Consider the following 13,841-nt stretch of genomic DNA (forward strand, 5'->3'; position numbering starts at 1 on the left):
GATGATATTCCCAATGCTTTCCTGAAACGGTATTCAGAGTGGTGTTCAAAATACTTATGCATCCTGTTCAGCAGGTCACTAAGTGAAGGCTCATTACCGGATGACTGGAGAACGGCCAGAATCAAGCCAATTCATAAAATTGGAGACAGAACATCTATTCAAAATTACTGTCCGATATCATTAACCTCAACAGCATGCAAAATCTTAGAACATATTAATCATAAACATATAGCCGACTTTCTTGAGCAAAATAACTTTCTAACCTATGCACAGTATGGTTTTAGACGAGGATATTCTACTAATACTCAACTAGTCCAAACCATACATGATTTTGCAGCGGCAATAAACGAAGGAAAACAGACTGACGCTTTATTTATGGATTTTAAAAAAGCATTCGACAAAGTTTCGCATAATAAACTTCTGCATAAACTAGGTAATGTAATAAAAAACGACAAGCCACTCAAATGGATTACAGCTTACCTCAAGAACCGTCGCCAGTTTGTGGTATTAAATAATTCGTCTTCCCCTACAGTTTCTGTTGATTCTGGCGTTCCCCAGGGATCCGTTCTTGGGCCGCTTCTTTTCTTGATTTTTATCAATGACATTGTCTCTAATATCTCGGTTTCTATCAGATTGTACGCAGACGATTGTGTGCTGTATGAAAACATTAATACTGCTGAGGATCAAGCCAGGTTAAACAGTGATTTTGCAAAAGTATTATCTTGGTGTGACAAATGGCAAATGTGTGTTAATTATGATAAAACAGTGTTCATGCGCATAACACAGAAACGGAAGCCTCTCCTATTTAACTATACTGCTAATAATAATGATCTTTCTGAAGTGAACAGCTACAAGTACCTAGGGCTTCGGATCTGTAAATACCTCTCCTGGACCGAACATGTGGATAACGTCACCGCTAACGCCCTCCGCAAACTCTTTTTCCTTCGACTTGCTTTGAAGCTCACGCGCCCCAGTGTACGTTTTCTCGCATATAATACCATTATTCGTCCCATGTTAGAATATGCCATCATAATCTGGGATCCCTTCACTAAAACTAACACTACTAACTTGGAGAGAGTTCAAAAGAAAGTAGTACGGTTTATTTATAATTCATATGGCCGTTCATCTATTACTCATTACTCATCTATTACACTCATCGTTACACTCATCTTTACGTCTCATCATCTTACACTCATCTATTACGTTCATCTATTACTCATTCATCTATTACTCTATTACTTTTCAATTACTCCAAGGTAAATACAATCTTAACACATCCAACATTATATCGTACTCCTGTGGACATAACACAAGACAACGGCACGATTTTACAGTGACACTATTAAACGCTAGAGTTAACTCCTATAAGTATTCTTATTTCCCCAGAACGATTACAGATTGGAATAACCTTACTAATGATGCAGTATCACAAACGTCACTGCAAATGTTTGAAAGCTATCTGTTTTCTTAACATCGTTTATACTACATTATATCATTGTGTTGCAATTGTGTCTTATGTTTTTGCATTTCTTTTCCTGGATCTTGAGTTATGATTTATTTATGAATGGATTTATGATTACTTTTGGAATTACGTTGGCTGTTTCCAATGGACCTTTACTTGTATATTGTATGCCCACCCTGCTAAGGTCTTGTATAAGATCGCAGTATCAATAAATAAAATAAATAAATAAATAAATAAAAGCTACTGAGCCGAAGCACACCTTTTTAACAGCGGAGCTGCTTAAGCCAGGCGTAATGTGTCAAACGCGAACAGAAACAGTTGGCCGATCCTGGCGGTAGTGCAGAAAGGGTCCAAGCGCAATGGCACACACCCCTGTGAACTAGCGAAGCTGAGTCTGGCTAAGTCTAGCTAAGCATGGTTGGGACTACTTAAGCTTAGTGAGTCATCAATATACAAATAATAGCTAATCGATAATCCATCAATAATCAATAAATTTCGGTAAATGCTGGGGATGACTTGGTAGTGCTTAGCCTAGCCCAAAAGCCAGGACTATATAGCTAGGTGCCCATCAGCTCCGCTGTCTCGTTAGCATTGCGCCTCCAGTGCAAGCTACGCTATTTTTTTTTTACAGCGCTTCTGCATGTAGTGCACGAACGTAAGCAACTGTAAGCTATACGTAGCGTGAAATAAATCGTACCAGCTATTGTTTGAATTTATTTGTTCAAGATTTATTTCGTAATAAATAAATAAATATATATATATATATATATATATATATATATATATATATATATAAGAAGCTTGCCGAGGAAAAGTATTTCCGTTACTTGCTGTTCTTAGTTTTGGCTTTCTGGTGTCCATGTCAGGTTTTCCTGCTCCTGTAAACCACCAGCAAAACGTCGGCACTACTTGGCGCAGGATCACAAGAGCAGAAATTCCGAACGCGCGTGCGCGTAGCTGTGGCTGTGCTGCAGCAGAAAGTTGTCATCGTCGCGTATACGTAGATGCTTCTACGAAACACTTTCACAACAGCGCACCCGGGATTTCTACCAGGGGGGGGGGGGGGGGGGGGGAGGAAGCACTTTCGGCATAAAATGCAATTTTCTTGCTTTAGCCAGAGGAATACAACAGCAAATAAAAGGCCTAATAATTATAATAATAATGAAACCAAGGATGTTGACTATGTTTATTTCTTCAGTGTTTTCCTCAATGTAACTTAAGAGTGATTAAATAAATACAAGACAATGATAGAGTGTTTTTGTTACTCAGGAAAATTCGACCTCGAGCCACCTCCTGAACTGTATAATGACAATGTGAACAGAGGACTGAAGGTAGACGTTGGACTGGTGGGGCTGGAAGCGTAGGGGGGCGGGGGTTAACTCGGCCTCAGGGGGGGGGGGGGCGATTACAACCCCCTCCCCCACCCCCCCCCCTGTCGGTGCGCCACTGCATGCACTTTCAATAATAATGTAGTGAAGAGGAAGATGCGTGCTTCAGGCGTGTCGGGCGTCCGCGTGGTTATAGTGCTTGTGTTTGCCGGAACCGCCTGCGTTTTGTTTGGTGCTGCTTTGTCTAAACAAATCATTCTATACTACTGACAACTAACTATATTCTATATTACTGACAACTAACTAATCTGTAAGCCTGTCTGTCTGTACTCAACAAGAGTCAGTGATATTTGTGATATGCTTAACCGTTCTTAGCTCTCAAAAACTTGTCGAATCTCAGGGCACTGTTCGAATCGGAGTCCGACTACGATCCCGCTTGGTCTGCGCACTACGTGAACCACTGCTTCGCGGCCTCGGTGGCGTCGACGGTCGGCCGGAGTCCCGTCGCCGCGGAGCAAGATGGCGGCTCCGGCGTTAAGCCTTTCATGGGCAGCCGCTGGGCCGTCCAGCTCGCCTGGCGCATGCATCGCTCTTCCTCTTCGCCACTACGGGAGTCCGGCGCTGCTCAAAACAGCAGCGGCAGCAGCAGTAGCAAATTCGCGAGGCTCTTCTTTCGTCTCGCCTGCTTCGCGCGCTGCGGTGAGCCCCTGGCTCGCGGACGAGTGCAACGACCTCGCCAACTTCGTGCCCGAGCTCGCGGCTGCATACGAGTGCCCGGGCAAGCGCAGGGGTGTCTGCGACGAGTGCGCCGCCGTGGGGCGCTGCGAGACACACTTGCCTCAGATCGGTTCAGATTCCATTTCGAGGTAGTGACTCTATCGGCTTCAGGCCCAGTGTGTATGCAACTGCGCACGCCGATGAAACACCGAATCAGAACTAACGAACATGGTGATGCCTTTTGGACTTTTTGCGAATGAAATAGCATAATTTTTGATGCCGTAATTCGCCGCTCTAGATTTCTATCGTTCTTGATTCTTATCAGTGATGTATCGATACAAATAATTGTATAATGTATGCAAAGGCGTGTGTTACAGTCTGGTATTATTATGGCATTACATACTGGTATTTCAATGTACATTATATTGGTATTTCATTACGGTTCGTACACATAGTTGCGGAAAGTGTCGCGAAAAATGTTCCGTATACAGAGCGTAGATGTTGCCGTTAAAATTTCCTGCCTGTTTGTGTTAAAATGTTCTTTGCTGCATTTCGCCCTTTTATATTGTATTGCAACAACACGTACTGTTTGCTGCATTTGCGTTGCTAAAATAACTTGTCTATCACTCAACTACAATATTGCCCCATGATACAGCCACGTCAGGCCGAATGGCCTTTAGCATCAGCACGATTTTCAGCATGTATGCACAAATAAAGATTAATTCATTCAATCACGTAGCACACATCCCGAGATACTTCCGATTGTACCTACACCATACCTGTCCGTCCTTCCGAATTATCCGTAAGGTTTACGAATTTGGGCCCGTTTTACGACTATAAGAATGTTACGTCAAGTGTTACGAAAAAAAAAAAAAGAAATTCTGTTTGCGAGAAAGAACCTTTCGTTGGTCTCCCAATTTTCCATTGGAAGTTCTTTTGATGTTGAAAGGATGCCCGGTGATTACTTGTTTCAAGCAAGTCCCAGAAGCAGGCTCAAATCGGCAACAGCAAATTTCCCGGTAAAGTCACTGTGATCTAAAAACAGTGTGTTCCTTGTCAGTCTCTGCTGTTCTAAGTTTGCAACCCGCCGTGGTGGCTTAGTGGCTGTGGTGTTGCGCCGCTATTAGCACGAGGTTGCGGGATCGAATCCCGGCCGCGGCGGCCGCATATGGATGGGGGCGAAATGCAAAAAAAAAAAAAAAAAAACAAAAAACAAAAAAAAAAAACGTCCGCGTGCCGTGCAGTGGGTGCCCGTTAAAGAAGCACTGTGGTCAAAATTAATCCGGAGTTTCTCACTAAGGCGAGTCTCATAAATTGATCATGGTTCTGCCACTTAATTAATACCCCATAATTAATTTTTCTACGTTTGTTGGTGCTTGTGCGCTGCGGCTAAAGGTAAACTGTTGTTAATGAGGTACGTGTGACGTTCCTCAAAAGGCGTGTGCTCAGAGTGAGCCTAAAGAAAAAGAAAAATCCACGCAACTACTCTCTCCTCACTCTTCGGTGTCGCCGCGTCCAGGAATTACGCGAATGTTTAGATCACATATTGGCAGGTGCGATACCTGCGCTCGAAAATTTAGTAACCTGCTTCAGGGGCGTTACTGAAATTGTTTACAAGATACACATGTGGCTCATAATTGTGGCTTCTGTGTTTGTATTTCAGAGGACACGGCAAGCAGTATAACGTAGCGAACGGAGATGATGTTCTGGACATCGCAAGGTTGTTTTTGAGCACACACTTGAGTTTTATAAACTCAAGTTCTAAAGCGAGAAATTCTAAAAAAAGAAAAAACTTTCTTCAAGAGCTGTGCTTTTTTTACGGCGCTCCCGTTTTGCTTTTCCTTTATTTTCGTGTTCCTTTTTTATTTTGCAGGATTAAACATCGTATTACGCATTCATTTATTTGATTTATGCCACCATGCTCTGTGCCTATCCCCCACAGCGGGTATCTGTCCTCTTTAAACGAAATCATCATCATCATCATCATCATCATCATCATCAAAATGAACATTAACGCGCTTATTTTAGTAGCAAGCAGGTAACCCAGCAAAATGGCGGTGTCCGCTGTGAAAGCTTGGTTGCGTCACAACGAATGAATTTGACACCTGATCAATCACTGAAGATTGCTAAGTTTTTTTTTGTCTCCATTCAAATTTAAGTCGAGCAAAACGATTTCCTTGTTTCCAGGATAATAATAAAAAAAGTTACAAACGAACAAACAAGAAGTTGGCCCAGGAACAGTTGCCACGGAATCGCGTGATCAAGAAGGGAATTATATTTTCACTCCGCTCTACAGGGCGTAGTGAAAATCGAATGTCACGTGTGCCAGAGCGGTTGGCTATACGGTGACCTTCAAACGCGTAACCCAAATGGTGTCGCACTTCCGTAAAGTACGGCCGGATATAACGAGACACACTTCCTTCCGCCTCCCGCGTCGATACACAGGACAGCCTAATAGGCTCATAGCCGCATGACGGGAAAAACAACGATGCGTGACAACTTAACGGCGTGTGCGGCTAATTACAGTCAGGCCAATGCAGAACCCTGCCAACGTTGCCGCAACGAGAATTGGCGTTAGCCACATGTCTCACCATGCGAGCGTAAGAACTGTTTGCGCCACTCTTGAAGCTGAAGGTCACGGGTTTTTTTTTCTTGTGCTGTAGCAATTCACTGCTGCCCCTGATTGGCGAGTGATATTGCCCAGCGCTGTCGCTGTTTGGTGGTGCATAGAATCTTGGGAACTACATTCATCCCTCAGGATGGAGTTTCTCAGGCGTAAGTATATATAGTAGTTTGTTGTTTGTCAAAACCTTTAATTGAATGTAATCCTCCATGGCAGGCTCAGTGGCGAATAGCACATGAGCTGCAGGTCATGGGTTCCTACCACCGGACTCGTCGGCCGCATACCGATGGGGTCGTAATGAAGAAAAAAAAAAGGAAAAAAAAAACCCGCTGCATGATGTGCTGAGGTTTGGTTTCTCGATAACTTGCGATAATTTATGTCCTTAATCGAATGTAGCTTCTACATACTATACAAGGAACATCGTCTATTGTGAATAAAGCTCTACGAAGGGCAGATGATGCAAGTCTCGCACGCCGCTGCTCTAGTCATAGCTGTGCTCTAGTACACGCGAGAGCCGCATTCCAGAGGTGCTAATGTTGTCTGAATATTTCCAACTGGGCCAGCTGCAATGCGTATATTACATTAAAAATGTTCTCGACGCAATCGGTTCTCGACGCAATCGATGATAGCCATTCGTTTCTTCAGGCGCATAAAAATTATAAGTGTGCTCTAGTATACGCGAGGCAAAGGCGGACCTGCAGCGCCGAGCGATGTAGTTTGTGCGAGTGGACCTGCTTTTATCTACGCTGAACGGCGGCACTCTACGTATGAGTCGTAATTGACGTGCGCTCACTGAACTGCATGCGCGTCAATAGACCCTTCAGCATATGACCTTAGGAGATCGATGTCGTAAAATGGTGACGACGATAAAGAATGGACATCAAGGTAATCAAGCTTTTCTCTGGCGGTTGTTCTGCTTTAGGCACTTACCGGTGCAAATTCAAGTTTCGCGGCTTGATCCTACGGAACCACTAGGGCTTTGATAAAACCGAATCGACGTGTTTCGACAGGTACCAAGGGCATTGTCGAGTGCAGGCATATCCGAGTCAGTTGCAACCAATCGCAACGAAATTTCACTTCGGATAAATTGGTTGTCCGTGTGTAACATGTACTGTGGAAGCTGATACGACCGCTAAATGTATAATTTTCTTATTAGCAGCCTTTAAATAAAACCTCAGCGAACGGCGTGGTCTCATGGTGGTAGCGAAGATGACGTGAATTCTAGATCATGGCCTTCGAGATGTTTAGCACGCCGCCTGATCTCGGAATAATGCCTATAGGTACTGCGCTTGTTCTCAGTTATATATAAGTTATATATAAGTTAAAAGTTATATATAGCCTCATTGTTCTCAATTTCCCGGCTTCTGCGTCACTTCCGCCGAACGGTATTGACCGCGGTCCTTTCACTGTCGGTATCAATAAACGTCTGCTTCTGGAGCTTCTCGTGACGCATCAACTCGTATTACAAGCCCGAAATTGCGCAAGGACGCTGTCTTAAATCTACGCTATCACGCTATCCGAAACTAGAATCTTTACGCGCTAGGAAATTTTGGTGCAGTCGGCCTTTAAGAATACGCAACAAAAATATTAAATTAAGGGGTTTTACGTGCCAAAACCACGATCTGATTATGAGGCACGCCGTAGTAGGGGACTCCGGAAATTTGGACCACCTGGGGTTCTTTAACGTGCACCTAAATCTAAGTACACAGGTGTTTTCGCATTTCGCCCCCATAGAAATGCGGCCGCCGTGGCCGGGATTCGATCCCGCGACCTCGTGCTCAGCAGCCCAACACCATAGCCACTGAGCAACCACGGCGGGTCAAGAATACGCAACAGTCATCATCGTAAATCCCTGAAACAATTGAAGACACAAGGGCGTGTGCTCTCCGCAGGGATGTAGGGATGTTAGAAACTATACGTGGATGCAATATGCACTATGTGTCAACGCACATGCAATATCGAAACAGCGAATCGATGTAAGATCAAACTAAAGGTGTTTAGATTACGAGTGGATTGCATCCAATTCATCGTGTCGCAGGAAATATCTAACCGAATTTCCCGTACCTACTTGTCCACATACTATACCCGCTTATGGAATAGCGGATCACCACATGGTAGCAATGTTGATAACGACATCTGGCGAACATTCTGTTGCATCGTTTTTCTCGCCAAGAGGGGAACATAGAGTCCCTATAGCTAAATTATTGTTGCTGCCGTCGGGTTTACAACATGAGCCAAGTTCAGAACATTGTCGTTGTAATTGTCTGTGTGTTCTAGTTGAACCCATGGCGTTGCAATAGCCGCGACCAGTGTTCCGCGTATGCGGTATTCCGCAAACGGTAACAATTTACGGAGAGGTTAAAAACTCTCCGCTAACAGAAAACAAATATTATTACAGGGAAAGGCACCGTCGTGCACAACGGACGCATTCAAGTCATCGGCCGCTTCTCCCACGAGGCTTCTCTTAAGCACCTCGATCCCGAGCCTGCGAAGCGTTCTCTAGTGCTTCGATACTCCATTTGGTACGCCAAGTGCTGTCGGATCCTGGGATGCCTTTACATCAGCAATCTGAACGACGAGACCCTGAAAACAAACAGGGCGACGTGGAAGAGCCCTTACACGCTGTACTCCGCGGCTTTGCTGACGATGGTCGCAATATGCGAAGGATCCAACATCGTTCACAAGAGCAGCTGCCAGGGGGACTTGAAATGCAAATTCACAGATTCTATCGGTGTCGTGGTTTACGCATTAGCTGGCGTGCAAGTGCTCATGAACATCGTATGCCTGGTTCGAGGATCCGCGAGGATTCTGCAGCTTTTACGGGATGCCGTGGCGTTCGAACGGTCCAGCGCTTTCAAGCCTGACACCAGGTCCGCGATCCAGGACCGTTCCTGGTTCAAGATTACCTTGAGATTATCCGTGCTGCTCGGCCTGGTTGCGTCGTTTTCGCTTCTCGGCGCTGTACAGCACAAAAACTTTCAGTTCGAGTCGCCAACACTGGCACCCCGTCCTCAAGGCCCTGGCCGCCTGCAGCTCGGTGATGTTCATACTCTGCGGGTCAACCATGTACGTGTCCGCGACCTGTTTCTGCGAAGTCCTGGTACAATACGTGAAGGCTCAGGTCACCGCCTTCGAGGAGTGCCAGGCGACCTGGGCGTCCCGCATGGCGCTTCGGGATGCGGCAGCCAAGATCGAGGCAGTGCGCGTCAACGTCTGCAAGATAAGGGCCCTCAAGAACGCCGTCAACGATGTCTGGGGTCCGGCAATCGTAACCTCATCGGCCTGTCTTGTGGGCATGTTGTGCACCACTTTGTACAGGTCATTTTACATCAGGGTGGTTCACGAGGATGCCTGGTTGCGATTCACGTACACTGTTTACAGCGCCCTCTGCTTTGTCGACATGGTGCTCGTCAGTAGTGACCTAGGAAGCGAGGTGAGGAACTGAAATTCATCCTGCAACAGCACTGCATGCAACTGGAACTAGCAAAAAGAACACAATACACGTGCTCTCATGTGTGCTCACGTGTTCTGTGCTATCTTTGTTCAGCCCTGGTGTAAGTGGTGCTACGTGAGTATTGGTCGTTACCAACTTGCACAATTTGGCCGTACTAATAAGAACTGAAATTTAAATGAGGAACCGCCGATAGATCAAAATTTCAGTTCTAAAGTTTTGTTAGAATAACCGAGATCTCGTCGGTTACTACAGGACAAAGTGTAAAGGTCGAATTACGTGTGAAGCTTTAAAGAAGAATTAGAAACTCAGAGGTATTCATGTTACACCTGACCGACTGTAATGCGATATCATTGTGGCACCATATCATTAAATGATTATCCATAGTACACATTCAAGTTTCCTCCCTAAGTCATTGCATTCCGTGAACTGTTATTACTATATATGATCTACCTATAGTATATGTTCATGTCTGCCGACTTCTGACGACTTTGATATAGAGTTACTCTGCCTACCTGCTGCTGTAAAAATTATTATCTGCTGATTCCTTGTAATTATGATGCATCATATTTATACATGTATCCATCATGGTGGTTAGTACGCACTGGTGTCTGTAGTCCACCAACATAGGTCGACCCAGGATACCTCGGGAGCCAGTGTTTCGGCAAGGGTCGAAATATTCGTTACAGGTCTGATAAAAGACAAGTCCCCGTTTCGAAACGCTGGCTCTAGCGAAATTCCTTGTTCAACTTCTGTTGACGACTTCAAATTTCCATATTCCTGTGAACCTCTCTTTTTTACACCAGTAACGCGAGACAACACAACGGCTGCAGTTCGCCCAAAGCACTTGACTAAGCATCACACTTATTCTGTCATTCGTGGTGTGTTTATGAAACTTGCAACCCCGCCGGGTGTTTTTCGTAAACACTGTCAGCGAAGGCCGGGGACTGTCCAGTATAATGCTAACGCATTAATGGAAATATTCAATCATGCTCGACTGGTGGCGCACTCGTTCGGTCATCTGTATTTGTAGCGTAGGAATGGCTGAGTTATCAGCAAGCACGAACATCAAAACTGCATTAATTTGTTTGTTCTCTTGCTAAGGGATGTTTTGTTGCTTATGAACAATGTAAAACCATCCTCGAGGGGCTTCAGAAGTGTTTGGTAGACAGGTGGTGGCAGAGTTCTTCTATCATGCCAGTTCCGAAGCTCTGCTACGAACTCCAGCAATGCTCGGGTGCCATTTAGTAGTGGGAGGCTGGAATTCATTGAAACGTCACAAGGGGGGGGGGGGGGGGGGCAACAAGATGAAACCCCATTGCCTGCTAAATGAGAGCTTGAAATGGCTATTCTGGCTGAAATAAGGTGCTTACTCAAAAACTGTTTATTTGGCTTTGATACAGTGCGTGCAGAGACTGTATAGTTTGTTGCTGTGCTCAGGAATGGGGTGTTTTATAGTTGATATTGTAGTCCAAAGGTGACGCGACAGTCAGTTGAACCTAACGTGGTTCGCCACTCATTGAGTCCGGCTTTCTTAACAGGAGGCCTATGGGGAGTTTCTGAACTGGTGTGATTTAACATCTCTGCCCTGGGTTGAGATGGTGCTTTGGCGATGGGGCTATGGTTATTAAGCAGTTACACGGAACCGTATTTTGGATTGATCACTTGGGTAATAAACGCGGCGAACGTCTCACTGGAGTGACGGGCATTCTGTAAGTCAAACGATAACTGTGCGACGTGCAAATAACAGCAATGCAAGAAATCAATGCAAAGCACTGCCGCTGCCTTGACCAGCTAGAATAAATTTATTTCAGGGATGAGCTAATGCTGAATGTATTTGCTTCTCGCGGCTCGATCTGCTGTGTCAATCAGGTGGTATTTAATGGGGAACGGAGAGTGGCAGTTAACACCCGTCTAAAGCAATTTGTCGTTGTTGATCACGGAGTGCAATGTAACATTCACGAATGTGGACCAGAATTTTAAGCGAAACGCTTATGTTCCAAACTTCTCAGTGGACTATTCCTCTTAACTTTTGTTCTAACTTTCTCTAAGCCTGGCTTTGAGAGATCAAAATGCAGACATGATATGTTGATGGCTCCAAAATGTACGCGTTTCAGTGGTAGGCTTTGTGCGCATGCTTCATTGGACAAATTTTCTTCTGCCCATGTGTTTCAGGTCGAGAACTTGAAGGAAGCCACCAAACCTATGAGCTTGCTTGATGCAACGGATGCTTACTCGCTGCAGGTGAGTATTTACACCGAGCTGTTGAACAAGGCATTCGGAAAACACCGCGATGCTGCTTCTTGTTGCAGGTGAGCTACCTGCACGACATAATTGAGCCCGACAGCATGTGCCTATCGGCGGGACGTTTCTTCCGAATCGACCGGACGCTACTTGTTACGGTACGTCAGGTGATTTGTGCCACTTTTCGGTGCCTCCTTAGTACTTAGGCAAATTTAACACTGTTCCTTCCGTCCTGTCTGTATACTTTCGGAATGGACCGAGTAGCTGAAACCAAAGCTTTATGCTTTCCGTCAGCTTCAGTGCTTTGGATTGTTCTCTTTCTAAGCAACTGGCGGATGATCAGTGGTGACGCGCGAGATACTGTGCTTTAAGAAGTCCAGTTGAGACTCGAGTTCCGTACTGAAAGACAGGATCGAGAGATGTCGATGCCCGCGTTTCTCGTGTACGCGCTACTTGTTGTCAGCGGACTTGATCGATCGCCGATGGCAGGCTGCATCACCGAGTAGTTAAGGGCTTGACGGGTTACCGTTCGGCCAGGTAAAATCATTGTAGCAATACCGTGCCTGCCAACCTGTGAACATTAGAACTCGTAAAATTCCCTCGGATACGACAAAAAAAAAAAAAGAAAGAAAAAAAAGAAAGAGAAAAGCGGGAGGGGGTCGGATAGCACGCATGTAAGGTTTTCTGAGCGCACACCTTCCGTTCGATACTCACACTTTATTAACGATTTACCTTTATACGCAACGCTCAAGCAGCAGCTAACTTGGAACAGCAGGGACTGACAATATTGTTTCCAGATCAGTGACTATCAGCGATTCTGCTGCCGCCGATTTTGACTGCTTCTGGGATTTGTGGCGATAAACTTACTCGAGGAATGTACTCCCCTCGCACACGGCGTTACGGTGGCCGTAACGGCGTCTTGCGCTTACAAGGAAGTGGCGCATGGAAGGAAGTGGCGCAAGGAAGATAGCACCTTTTTCTTTTTTGTCTGCATTTTGTTGCAATCAGAAGCCGCCTCCATCTTTCAACAGATTTGCAACATTTTCGCGAACAGAACCCATTTTTCGTAATACTTGATGCACAATCAGTAAAATCGTAGACCGAGCCAGAATTAGTAAACATTATGAGAAATCAGGCAGAGTTGGCCCCCCAGGTATGCAATAATAAACCTTGTAGCTGCCCATAAAAATGATGATATTGGCATTTCAGTGGTTACGGGAGGCACGTTCTGCGCAATGCGGGATGCTCACCACTAAATTACTCTGTGTTTCTTCTTCTGCGTATAATAATATAAGTTAAGTTCAATATAGAGTTCATTTGCGCATTGCAGATGTATAATATACAATTAATATATGTATAAAGAACTTGTGGATGCTTGCAACCAGTTTTTTAATGTTTTCCACTCTTCCACTGATCTTCATATTCTCCTCCTTCCTCAGATGGCCGGTTCCATCATCACGTTCACGGTAATCCTGGTGCAGACGAGCGACGATATTATGCACGCAATATGAAAGACGGCATACCTACACGTGCGGCGGCGGGATCCATCTACTAGACGCCTTTATTAAACCTCTTGCGGATGGAGAGCTTTAGCGACTTCGTATTACCATACGCAAGTGTATCTGACCATGGAGAAAATCTTTCCGCAAGGCGAAATCCAGCGCGTGAGAGGTGATACCGCACGAACAGATGCGTTTCCGTACAACACTGCCGTACGAAAGTACGGCAGTCGTACGCTCTTAAAAACATCTAGAGGACGCTTAAGCTTCGCCTTTAAGAGTGGAACACGATAGCATTCAAAGATCCCTGACTGTTTGTCAGGCTTCCCGGCGACTGCAGCTTTCTTTTTTCTGTACCTCCGCCTCGGCGCCCCGTGGCCGGGGAGGCGGGCGCCATCTGGATGGTGTTTTTGCGAGGAACTCCGACTGGGCGAGCCACTGTATGAATGGTAGAAATGCTGGAAAAGGGGTTTGTGTTTGAGTTTCCGCGTAACAGAATTATGCTTTCTTGTATATT

The 13,841-nt window shown here is 45.3% G+C and overlaps 1 protein-coding gene across 1 annotated transcript; it reads left to right on the top strand.

The window, feature by feature from the left end:
- The first annotated feature begins 8,444 nt into the window (after positions 1 to 8,444).
- LOC119464853 (uncharacterized) lies at positions 8,445 to 13,377 on the top strand. The gene is made up of 4 exons (XM_037725749.2): positions 8,445 to 9,563; positions 11,757 to 11,825; positions 11,894 to 11,983; positions 13,265 to 13,377. Exons 1-4 carry the CDS (start codon positions 9,171 to 9,173, stop codon positions 13,334 to 13,336), a joined length of 624 nt encoding a protein of 207 aa, XP_037581677.2. The 5' UTR covers positions 8,445 to 9,170; the 3' UTR covers positions 13,337 to 13,377.
- The last annotated feature ends 464 nt before the right edge of the window (positions 13,378 to 13,841 follow it).

Source organism: Dermacentor silvarum, chromosome 9 (genome assembly GCF_013339745.2).
Source record: "Dermacentor silvarum isolate Dsil-2018 chromosome 9, BIME_Dsil_1.4, whole genome shotgun sequence".
NCBI lineage: Eukaryota > Metazoa > Arthropoda > Arachnida > Ixodida > Ixodidae > Dermacentor > Dermacentor silvarum.

What these genes read in the sequence shown, in the direction of transcription:
- LOC119464853 (XM_037725749.2), top strand. Translation starts at nt 9,171, where the DNA reads ATGTTCATACTCTGCGGGTCAACCATGTACGTGTCCGCGACCTGTTTC. An exon ending in CGGATGCTTACTCGCTGCAG is followed by an intron (nt 11,826 to 11,893) that starts GTGAGTATTTAC and finishes TTCTTGTTGCAG; the next exon opens with GTGAGCTACCTGCACGACAT. An exon ending in ACCGGACGCTACTTGTTACG is followed by an intron (nt 11,984 to 13,264) that starts GTACGTCAGGTG and finishes CTCCTTCCTCAG; the next exon opens with ATGGCCGGTTCCATCATCAC.